The sequence below is a fragment of the Phyllostomus hastatus genome, unplaced genomic scaffold, assembly GCF_019186645.2.
Source record: "Phyllostomus hastatus isolate PE091 unplaced genomic scaffold, TTU_PhHast_1.1 phas_scaffold_46, whole genome shotgun sequence".
Classification (NCBI taxonomy): Eukaryota; Metazoa; Chordata; class Mammalia; order Chiroptera; family Phyllostomidae; genus Phyllostomus; species Phyllostomus hastatus.
In genome coordinates, this window is record NW_025334032.1 from 4,331,265 (window position 1) to 4,342,787 (window position 11,523).

At 43.5% G+C, this 11,523-nt stretch overlaps 1 protein-coding gene across 1 annotated transcript in view; it reads right to left on the reverse strand.

Annotated features, from left to right (window-relative positions):
- The window catches only part of STK24 (serine/threonine kinase 24), a 130,952-nt gene extending 124,748 nt beyond the window's left edge, over nucleotides 1-6,204 (reverse strand). Inside the window, exon 1 of the mRNA XM_045821581.1 lies at nucleotides 5,421-6,204. Within this exon, the coding sequence (XP_045677537.1) occupies nucleotides 5,421-5,462 (42 nt within the window). The 5' untranslated portion in view covers nucleotides 5,463-6,204. The remainder of the gene's footprint in view (nucleotides 1-5,420) is intronic.
- Nucleotides 6,205-11,523: the final 5,319 nt, after the last annotated feature.

Here is an 11,523-nt window from a genome sequence, read left to right on the forward strand (position 1 = left end):
TTTTGTTTTCTCTAATCTTGGACCTGGAAACCAGGGAGCCAAATTTTAAATTAGGAAACTCCATGTTCACCCCCAGGAGCCAGATGTTGCAATAGCCATGTTTTTATTTTTCCCAAAGCATTTGATATTAAGAGTTTTAAATGCATTGCAATGCAAAAACGTGAATTATGGGAAATGACAGGTCCAATGACAGTGGTTGACTCGAAGCAGCAAGAGAGGACTATCAGAGAGCAACTTCTATTTCCTGTACTCCTGCCACAAGATTCCAATTATGATAACAATACTCAGCTAAAACAGAAAGAAAAAAAAAGAACCCACAGAAGGGTTGGTTGGGTGTAGTCCATTTCCTGCAGGTACCAAGTTTCCAAGCCAGCAACTGTGAATCACTGGGAGAAATCACTCAAATAGAGGGTGAAGTGGCATGTTTCTCAAGAAATCATCAGACTCCATAGAAACCAGCAGCAACCAGAGGCTCATTTCTTCAGTAACCACTCACACTACATCCTGAACCAAGGTCTTAGAAAAATACTCAACTGAAAAGCAGTGTCAACCTGCATCAAATAAGTAAGCTCAGCTCCACACATTAGAGCCATAGCTCAAAAATGAGGACAAAAAAATTACAAGAAACAGGAATACAGTGACAATCGCTGCCACTTACCCCTAACTCTCTGCTGGAATTGTACTACATGAGCTGCCTAGAAAAATCTAATCTGACCAATTTGTACTTGAAGCTGACTTGGTTCTATGTGAAACAGAAGTATCAAGAATGCTCCAAGTTATGTTTTTAATTTTAATTTTTAAAAATCTTCTGACAACTCTCACCCCCAAAATACATTAAGCAAAACAAATTCTTAATACTGTTAAGCTGTGATGAGGAAAAGAGGAATGTGAAGTATTAAAATACATATTAAAAAAAAATTTAAGCAACTAATAGTTACAGAAAAATGTACCTTTATTTTCCTTATTACTCCAGCATAAAACAACAAAAAGGGTCAAAAGAAGGGGGATGAAAAACAATAAATAAAGGACTACAAAATGTTCATTGAGAGTTCAAATGACCAAAGTTTAAGTGAACTTTGTGAAAAGGTCCACCAAGGCTACTCTGCTGACACTGGGACCTCCAACCACTGTCTCCTCTGCCCCTACTCCCACTTTCCTGAGGTTCCTCTCTCACCTAAAGTGCTACCACTACCTTCCAAGCTGGCACCCAGCACTCCCCAGAATCCAACTCCTCACACTTTCTACTGGAGGAAGCATGATTCCTAAAGTATATACAGGACACTTAACAATGCTACCCAACTGTAGCTGGGAACACAGGATCCCTTCCCTGGGCGTGTGCTGCCCCTCCACTCCCAGGTCTAAGAGCCAGATTTTCAACCACACACCTCTGCTCTCTGTGCACCTCAGTTACTCATTTAAATCAGCCCTCACTAAGCTGCTGATTTCCTGAGGACAGGACCAAAGGAGTTTATCACCTATACCTCCCACGGCGGCTGACACCACAGAGACAAATGTGTTGCATGAATGCAAGCTCCCCATCCCCAAAGTTCTAAGACACCAGACCACATTCTACAGTTCAACATCTTCCTTAAGGTGCTTTTTTAGAACCTCAATCTCACAAACACCCTAGAGGTCCACACTCTTTAACAGGCCAACCTTTTCCTTGAGTATAGATGGTAACAGGCTAAACATGGGGAGGCCTCTCCCATGGAAACAGGGGAAAAAAAAACCCTACAGAAATGTGACAATGGGGGGGGGGACAGGAGCACTTAAGCTACAATTAAATCCAGCTGTCCTTCTGTTTACCTTCATTTCCCAGATTTTGCAGAACACACAGGTTTCCCCAAGGTAAGCAAGAACACTTGAAAGAGGTTCCCAGTGCACTCAATCTGGCCATTAAATAAATGTTTTTCCCTCTTTCCCCACACAAAGGGGCATTCTCAGGGGAAGGTTTCTCCAAGCAGCTAAAAAAGTGGAAGTATGATGCTAACCACTAGAAACTTTCAATTTTCTAGCTATTCCTCTAAAGTGTCTATACTTTCAAATACGAAAATATCTTAAATTTATGGCATCCTCAAAACATGCTAACTGATCTCAAGACCTACTACACATGTGACATAGCTAATCAGTGTCTCAAACTTAGGTCAAAACCACTCAGGTATGAAATCAATTTGGTGTTGCAACCAGCTTTTTTTAAAAAATAAAATACATCACACAACTACTTCACCAGGTAATAATTAGGACTGTCTTCTAAAAGTTTTGTTTCAGGTCTTGATGTAAAATATATTTCTTATATGGATCACAGTCCAGAAATGTTTAAAGTGACTGATAAAATTCTGTAGTAAAAATAAACCAAAATCTATTTCTTTTAAAATTATAACTGCAAACTATAGGCTGATGAGTGCACCTGCCTCCAACTGAAGTTTGATTTTCTTTTAATCTTAATTGAGTGAAATGCCACTATGTTCAATGAAGAACAAGGTATAGTTAAATCCACAAATTAACCTAATTTCTTCTTGTCTATTTGTAGTTATTACACTCAGTTCATGATTTCTATTTTTCCCCCTTCGTTAATATGAAACTGGGGTGTAGGAGGTACAAAAGAAAAGGCTTTTGGGCAATTTTCGTTAAACATTTATTTAAAATGATGTTATTCAGGTTTACAGTCATTAATTACCTAGGGCCTGGTACATTCAATAACGACTGTTTATTGACTAAACAAAATATCAATGCCACATTTCTAATTTCTTCAGCAAACCCAAGTTGGAAAGAATTAAACATTAATTTATGTAAAACTAATAAAAAAGCAGTAATACAGCATGGTTAGGAGTATGCTCTTGAAGGTAGGAAAAAATCTGGTTTTCAAGTCACAAATTTGCCACATAACAATACCTCACCTTGGTTAGTTCAATTAGTCTCTGTTGGTTTGCACATTTAGAAAACAGCATGCTTTGAGTGGTACCAGTAAGAATCAAGAGACAAAAATGTTTTGCAAGACAGTGAAAAATGATGTTTATACTAAACGGCTGTTTCATTCAGGTTTATTTTTTAAGCATCTTTGCCTAGGCCACCAATTTATTCTGCTCTTTCTGAAATTGTTAGGCCAAACCCTTGTGAGCCCTGGTCATGTGGTGAGAGAGGGTAAAAATGGAAGGGATGTGAGATGTATCAGGACAGGGCACAGAAGGGTTAGTGCTTCTGTTTTATCCCGGAGAGTAGTCAAAGGCAGGTGTGCCTCTAACTTAATCTTCTAAGGAAAGCCTCCCTTGGACAGCAGCAGCTACTAATTCAAAGAAAATAAATGTTCTTGTTTTTTGTGGGGTTTTTTGGAGGGTGAGGGCAAGAAAGGAATGTTCTTCCCCAAATGGTACACGAGAAACCATTTTGCAGTTTGTAGGTGTACCATACTAATATAGTATCACAGACTGTCAGAAGTCACCTTAGCACCACTGAAACTGTAACAGCTGCAAACTTATCAGCTGTTATACTGAGAAAGCAAAATAGAAACCGTTCCCTTGTACCATTATCTAGGAAATACACCATATTTGGAAGGCAAAATTATTAAACAAAATTCATGTTTTCCCAAGATTTAAAAGTGTTGGTCCACACTCTTAAAGAAAAAAGTGAGGACAAAAAAAGTAAAGACTAGAAACCGCCTAGTAATTATCTGATACTGACTTCAGGGCACCAGCTAGTGGGGCTTTAAGTACCTCTTCAAACTGATTCTCTTTCCACCAAGACCGAAGTGAACTCTAAGGAGTTATGTGTGTTAGATTGCAATCTAACACAGCATAAAAGTCAGTCTAAAGGAAGTATTGAGTAAAAGTTTGGGTTGGGTTTGTTTTGTTTTGTTTTGTTTTTTAAAATCATGACAAGAGGGCCTTTTTACTCTCCTGGTCAGGGATAATTTTCACCCAGTTCACACTGCCTTCCAATTCAAACCAAACCAAAGCAAAAACTTTAAGAAATACCAAGAAACTACATCTGATTTTTGCCTAGCAGTCAGCAGAAGCTTAGGTTTCAAATGCCTGTTCAGTTTTTAAACTATTTAGATGAGATTCAAGGGCAGTGTTTCATGAAGCACACTCCTAAGATACTAGCTTTAACTGCTACTCCAATGGAGGAGTTTAAAAAAAAAAACGCGGACTAAAATTCTGGCTACATTATGTCACTATTTTTCTATTTCAAACCTGAACAATGAAATCCAGTTTTTTCATAGTTTAAAAAATAGAATTAATGATCTGTGTCAGATGAGGGGAACAGAGTCCTGACTTCTAAGAGGCCCGCCGTATTCCTCTCAGCCCTCAAAAGCGAGGTAAGAGAAAATGAGCCGGTAGATGTCTGTAAGATAAATAATCCAATTGGATACTGTGGTTGTTTTCTTAGGCTCACTCATTTAGCTACAGTGGGAAAGTAAAATTTTAAAGAAAAACCCTAACTGCATCGGGAGATTTTAATCCTAATCATTTGCCACCATTTAAGCGCTTACAAACATTACAAGCTAGCCAAGAATGGAGGTTTTATTTTTTCAAAGGACGAAAAACAGTCCCAAGTGAAGAAAAACTTTAATGCATTCATGTAAATTTGAAATTCAACTTCTCCCCACCCTCTAAAAAAGTCACTGGTAGGCCAAGATGCCACAAAGCATCAACTAAAGAGGTTTACTGGAAAGGAACTCATCTGGATCCAATCAAGTTTCAAAGTAAAAAACCCCGGGATCCCGCGGGTCAGCCTAGGCTCCGAGTGCAAGTTGTCCGAATGACTCCTTGTTCCAGGTTTAAAGTCTCGCACACTTTCCCCTCAGTCTACACCAAAAGGAAACGCGCGAAACTGACACGCTGTAAGTGGGGCTGGCAGTTACACCTTCCTCCACTCTACCCAGCCTTCTCCGCCCCGCCCGGCTCAGGACTTGTGCCGGCGCGCACCCCGCTCCTCTCCGCCTCTTAACTTCGCAGCCGGCTCGCCGAGCGGAGGACTGGGGCCACCCCACTCCACCCCCGCCCGCACGCAGGGCCCAGAGATCGCGCAGGGGCCTCCAAAGGCATTTCCCCACATCACTTCTCCCTCCGGGCTGGGGCCAGCGCTGGGCCTGCAGCTTAGAGACAGTGGGGGAAGAGGGTAGCGGCGAGGGCTAGGAGGCCGGCACCCCACATCCTCCCTTGACCACCGCGACTCTAGAATAGCAAAGGCCGCCTCCAGGCCGCGGCCTCAGGCGCCTGCTGCCCCCACCCCCAAGCCCAAGAGCTGGTCGCTGCACACCGCAAGGATGCCCTGGGGGGCTGGGAGAGCGGCCGGAGGTCGGCGCGACCCTGGGAGGGGCAACGTGGGGGGGGGGGGCCGTGTTTACACCAAGTTCCCCGCTTCCGCCCGGGCCGGCGCAACCCCCGCTCCCAGCCCTCGGCGGCCCGGCTCATGCCTACCTGCATGCCAGGCAGGCCCGACTGCACCGGAGAGTGAGCCATGGCGGTCAGGACGGCTACTTCCTGAGACGGGACGGCCGGGCTGCGAGGATTTACGCTAGCGACGAGACCCGCGAGCCACGCGCAGCCTTTGGGCGGCGGGGGTAGCCGGCCAAGCCCTAGTCCGGCTTCCGCAGAGCCGGCCAGAGCCTGAAGCCACCCAAGCCCTCGCGGGTCCTGGGCCAAGCGGTGGCTCAGCGGCAAGTGGTGGACAGTATCTCCATTCACAGCGCCAGGGAGTGGCTGTGAGGGGCGCGGGGCTGCCGCCTCCGCTACAACTGCTGCTGGTTGGAGCCCGGCAGCCTGGAGCCTGAGTGGGCGCCCACAGACCGCGGAGCCCGCTACCGCCCAGCGCGTCCCGCGTCCCGCCTCCGCCCGGACCCCGCGCCCGCCTCCGCAGCCTGGCCGGGGACCCCGCCCCGCGCTTCCGGTAGGGGGAGGAGGCTCGCGGCCTCCGGGCGCTGTAGGCCGCAGCCGCCTAGCGAAGCCTGAGCTGCTTTCTGCAGGGGCTGGCGGGGAATCTGAGCGTCACTAGCGAGCTGCCCCTCGTCCCCAGTTGGCGAAGCAGGGCGGAGGCAGGCAGTTGCGTGCGAGGAGCGGGCCTCAACTGGGTGTCCTCCCTGCGTGGAGAAGTGGGTACCCGGCCCGGGCCCGGTTGGGAGCTTAAGGAGTTTGGTGAGGGGGGAGCGGTTAGCACCAACTCTTACTCTACCATGTTCCTCCTCTCCTCCAAGCAAGCCCACGCTTCCCTACCTCCCCGCCGGGAAACGAGGTCTGGGCGACCTCCCCGAGGGCAGTCTGGGGCCCGGAGATACCGGGAGGAAGAACGCCCAGCGGGGCCGCAGGCAAGGGCGGGTTCGAAACTACCTGGGCGGAGCTTCGGGGTCTCTGTGAAGTTTCCAACCAAGCCAAAGAGGGAACAGAGGGGAAAGACCAAGAGCTGGTAATGCCTGGTGTTTTTTCCACTTGAAAATAGCCCCGCCTGGAATGCTAGGCTCTGTAAACTTAGCCAAGGAGTAAGTGAGGGGGGACTCCATGGCCTCTGGGCTCTGGTCCGAAGCGGGAGAGTTCACTAAGAGAAGGGGAAACGGAGGGAGGGGCGAGGAGGAAGGGAGGACAATAGAAGGAAGCCAGTCTAGGCTTTCCCCAGCCCTCTCCCTCTCTTTCCATGGCCTACAAAAGCCGAGGCCCCACTATGGGCAGCAGTACTGTCTCCACATTTTACTCCTCTATTTTCCAACTACAGAGGAAAGAAATAAGATGGAATGAGACAGTGCTGCCTTCAGAAAGTATTTTATTTATAACCACAGAGTGGTAGCCAGTGAAGTTAATCTGTAGGTCAAATTATTGGGACGCTGATACCTCCTTGATGCCATGAGCGCCCATGTTGTACTATTGTTGTGCGATGGTGAACATGCAAAAAATGAGCCCCAAAGAGTTTACAGACTATTGGAGGAAACTCTAAAAAGTCCTCCACTGGGATAAGGACTGTTTATTTTCTGAGATCATTGTACTCAGAATTTCAGTTCCCTCCCGTGCTCTGGATCACACAAAGCATGGATGCTAAAACTTAATACCTGCTTTCCCTTGAGAAATACGCAAATTTTTCCTCAGGGTTCTCCAGAACACCTTCAAATACCTTCATGGTTGTCACTTGGTACTACACTAACTTCACTAAAGCCGTGCCAGCCCCAAATACTATGAAGACTATGGCAAAGCTTGAACCCTGCTACCTAGTTTATCATCTTGTGTAAATTTTGTGTACCTGAAAAACGGTTACATAGGAGATGAACAGCAAAACAAGCAAGAGCATAAATATTTAAAATGTTCATACTATTCGACCCAGGAATTCTACTTATAGTAACATATGCCAAGGAAACAACCAAAAAGTGCGTAAGAATGGATATAAAAAGATGCGGTGCAGTGATATTTATAATTGTGGGAAAAAATGAGAACAGATTAAAACACTACCAAAGCAAATGATGGTATATTCATACAGTGAGTGCCACATAGTCATTAAAAATAGTATGGAAAAATATTTTCTTTTTATATGATTAAGACAAAAATTCAGGGTACAAAACAATATAGTCTGATCTCAAGCTACTTCATGTATATGAAGTTATACTTAAATATATATCATGTACCTATATGTGTAATTTTATGTATATATTTATAAACAGAAAAACCTGAAATTATATAAACCAAGATTTAGCAGTGGCTATCTCTGGAAGTAAAGATGATTTTGTCAGCAGTAGTCAGCCAGTAGAAATCATTATAAGATGTCTCTCCTTAGGGTCCGCAGTCAGGGCAATAACACGGCAGCAAGATGAGGAAGAAACAGGACAAATAGAAATGTTTGGATACTGATCTAAGGCATTACCATAGGAAACTAAAGAAACACTGGGGCCTATTTTTGCAGTGAGCTAATTTCCAACAAATAAGCTGCAGGAGGCATTGGATCATAATCTAGGTATAAAAAGTAATCCGAGTCCCTTTTTTTATCTGGAAGCTAGTAAAGTTAAGAATATGTGGGTTACAGTGGGATATAATGTATCTGGACACTGACTTGCACTCACTAGTTGGTCTATTTCCATATACCCTGCTTATCTCCTCACGACAACTGAACTTCATTTCCTCCTTTTACTATATTTGTACTACTGAACAGCATTCTCCCTGAAAGGGAAGAAGGAAAATAGAAGTTAGTGTTCCACTCAGTCATATACAGACATTACCCAGTATCCCCAGGACAGTGGCCCTCTCCCTTTGTTTTAGCAGAGCAGAGATTATAGACAGGGCCTGAGCCCCAAATGTTCATTACATTCATCATACACTAACAGTTTTTGAAAGCCAACTGCATGTCAGACATTTAGTCCAATGTTAGGCATATAAATACTAGATTCTCAGATGCCTCTTATCCTATCCTCCCAGAATCCTAACTTAAGAATCTTACAATAACACAACTGATTAAATTTAGAGTCACAATAATTATATTTCTAAGGAAAGAAGGGGGTTATCCTTTCATCCTCTTCCTCCTGTCATTTTTACTCTGCCTTCAACTTATAATTACAAAAGATCGTATACTACTGTAATTTCAGAAGGAGTGATTTTGAGGGTCTCCATAGAGATTATGCATTTCCTGGTCTCCATGGAGACAGTAACCCATGGAATTATTTTCATCCCTGGGGCCCTTTTTGTCTTTTATGTTGACCTAAAGATGTGAATTGGGTTCTGACACATATTTGGGACCACAAAGGATATTTCTATAACCCTGTATAAAGCCCCTCCATATATAGAGCCCTGTGTATTGACTCCCCCTAAGCCAGCTAATAGCCTCAGCAGAACTGAGAATGCAGCCAAAAACAAGAATCCAACAATCACTCTCTTCACTTCTGAGTTGAAAAGATAAACACCCCCAAATGCCACGTTATAAAGAACCACTAGACAAGTAGCACATTAGCAATTTAAATTTATAGATTAATGAAAGAGACTTGCATGGTGAACTTTAAAGAGGGAAATATGAGTAGCTTGGATAAGTAACAGAAGGCTTGACAAATTTCTGCATGTGTTGAGCAGGTAAAGATGCAAAAGAAGAAGACAGATTATTAAGATCAATATAAAGAAGCATGTGCCATCATAGCTGGATCATGTGACAGCAAGGAAATGTATGCTACAGCTTTCAGAAAAGATCCAGCTACACTGTGGAATGGTGAAAAGACAATTTCATTTTGTGGGTGTAATGCTCAGAGCACAAGCTGTCACAGCAACATCACTCTAAGTTTTGGTTGCAGCCGCATGGCTTTGTAATGTCTCAGGCTGCCATTACAAAGTACCATGGGTGGGGTGGCTTAAATATTGGAAATCTATTTCCTCACAGTTTTTGAGCCTAGAAGTCCAAGATCAAGGTATCAGTAGGGTTTGTTTCTTGTAAGGCCTCTTTCCTTGGCTTATAGTTGGCCAATTTTCTTTTGTGTCCTCACATAGTCTTCTGTGTGTGTGTGTGTCCTGGTTTCGTATTTTAAAGACACCATATTTGATAAAGGCTCACCCTAATGACTTTTATTTTAACTTTATTACCTCTCTAAAGACCCTATCTTCAAATGCAATCACATCCTGAGATACTGGGGCTTAAGACTTCAACATATGAACTAGGGAAAGGTGACATTCGTTATTCAACCCATAACACACTCATTTTATTGTACATTTTATGTATATGTGTTTCTGATCAACCCCCTGTAACTGGTTCCTCCAGGCTGAGCTCCATGAGCAAGAGCTTCCTTTGTCCTCTCCCAAAGCCTGTGGACCTTGCTACATACTTCACATTTCTACTAAAAGGCATTGCTTCATATTTCCTTGGGTGTAGTCTCTAAAGTTATCTCCCACAGAAACCAGAGCACTAATCTCCAATCACTGGACAACTGAATGCAAAAGCAGGGAATAGAATCAGGTGTTTGCTTGGTAAAATATTTCTAATGATGAGAAATTATTTGGAATACACGGAAGAACTTGCCAGAAAAGAGTTCAGAATATTTAGCTGGGAGTACCTAAAAAATAATAAATACTCATTTCATCCAAAAGTTTATGATTTATTTAATAAGGACTGTCTTTCTCTCTAGTGCCTCCTTCATCCATGAGTGTCATTGTACTTGGAGGTGAAATTTACCAGGAGGACTAGGGTCTGAGATTCCAAGTGGGCGAGGGCAGTGGAGGCGGCTTTTAGATACACATTCCCAGTATGGAAGTTCCAGAGGCTCTCACTAGAGAAGTTTAGGCTGTGCAGAAGAGGGCTCTAGAACGGGTTCACTAGAAAAATTCTCACGCACAATTTTGTTTGGCAAAGAGCCCATTAACACTATCTGTCCCCCTCTAAACAGTGGCCCCTTGACCCTGCCAATCAGCTTATAAAGTCTTCAGTATACAAAGACTAATCAAGCTGTGTGAATTTCCCTCCCTCCAGGGGCAAGTTTGCTTTCTGAAGATATATCCAGAAAGGGCATAAATGAAATCATCCCCAGAAGGGTGATGTCATCCATCCTACAGTTTACAAAAATTGCAGCACCAGTTCTTAAAAGTCCTTGGCCCTACTTTCTGACAAGGAAGACAATCATGGAAAATTATTTTTATTTCATTTCAAGGAGATCTAGGAAGTTATGTGCATAAAGGTGGTTATATAACCACACAAAGATAAAATGTACCTATGAGTTACAGGCATTGGTTCCTGAATGCAATAACCAAGTATTCTTGGAACCCTCATTGAAAATACTGACGAAAACAGTACCATTTCATCAAGGCTTCACCTGCAAAAAATTAAGCATGTAGTCTCATACATTGATTTTCCAGCCAATTTATTTGGTTTCCTAAGAACCTGTGTTAGTGATACTATCAGTCAGACCTCTTTGAGTAAAAGTGACAGGAACCTAGCTCAAACCTGCATAAGCACAAAAGGGAAATTTTAATTCAGTGACAGAATCCAAGGTTGGTTGAATCAGGCTTGGATAAATCCAGGAGGGAGGGTTAAATAATAAAATCAGACCTTGTATCTTTCTCTATGCCTCTCCTCTATGCTTCTCCTCTGCCAGCTCTGTGTGGCTTTATCCTCACATAGGTTTTCTGTGTGGTGTCAAGAGTCATTCTATTTGGTCCTTGTAATCCTAGAGAAAAGAGAGTGACTTTCTCTTACTCAGTGTCCCTATGCCACATATAATGGAGGAACTCAGATTTGTTTATCTGCATTCTTCTGACCAGACGACAAGAAGACACAGGGAGGAAACAGTCCAATTCACATAGCATGCAATGTGGAAGAGGCAATTTCTCAACGTAGAGAAGACTGTCCTGATACATTCCACCCCTTGGCTGCCCAGCACATGCATACACTTGTGCACACACTTGTTCTCTTTTTCCATATGTATAATTTCTTCTGTACCCTTCCCAACATAATACAGTCAACCTATGTGTATCCATTCATGTACTTATCTCTTCCCCAAAGCAAGTGGAGCCCATGTGCCCTTTAGTTAGATCATACTATTTTAGGGGCTCTGGGTAATATGCATTGTTCTTTGTCAAGTCT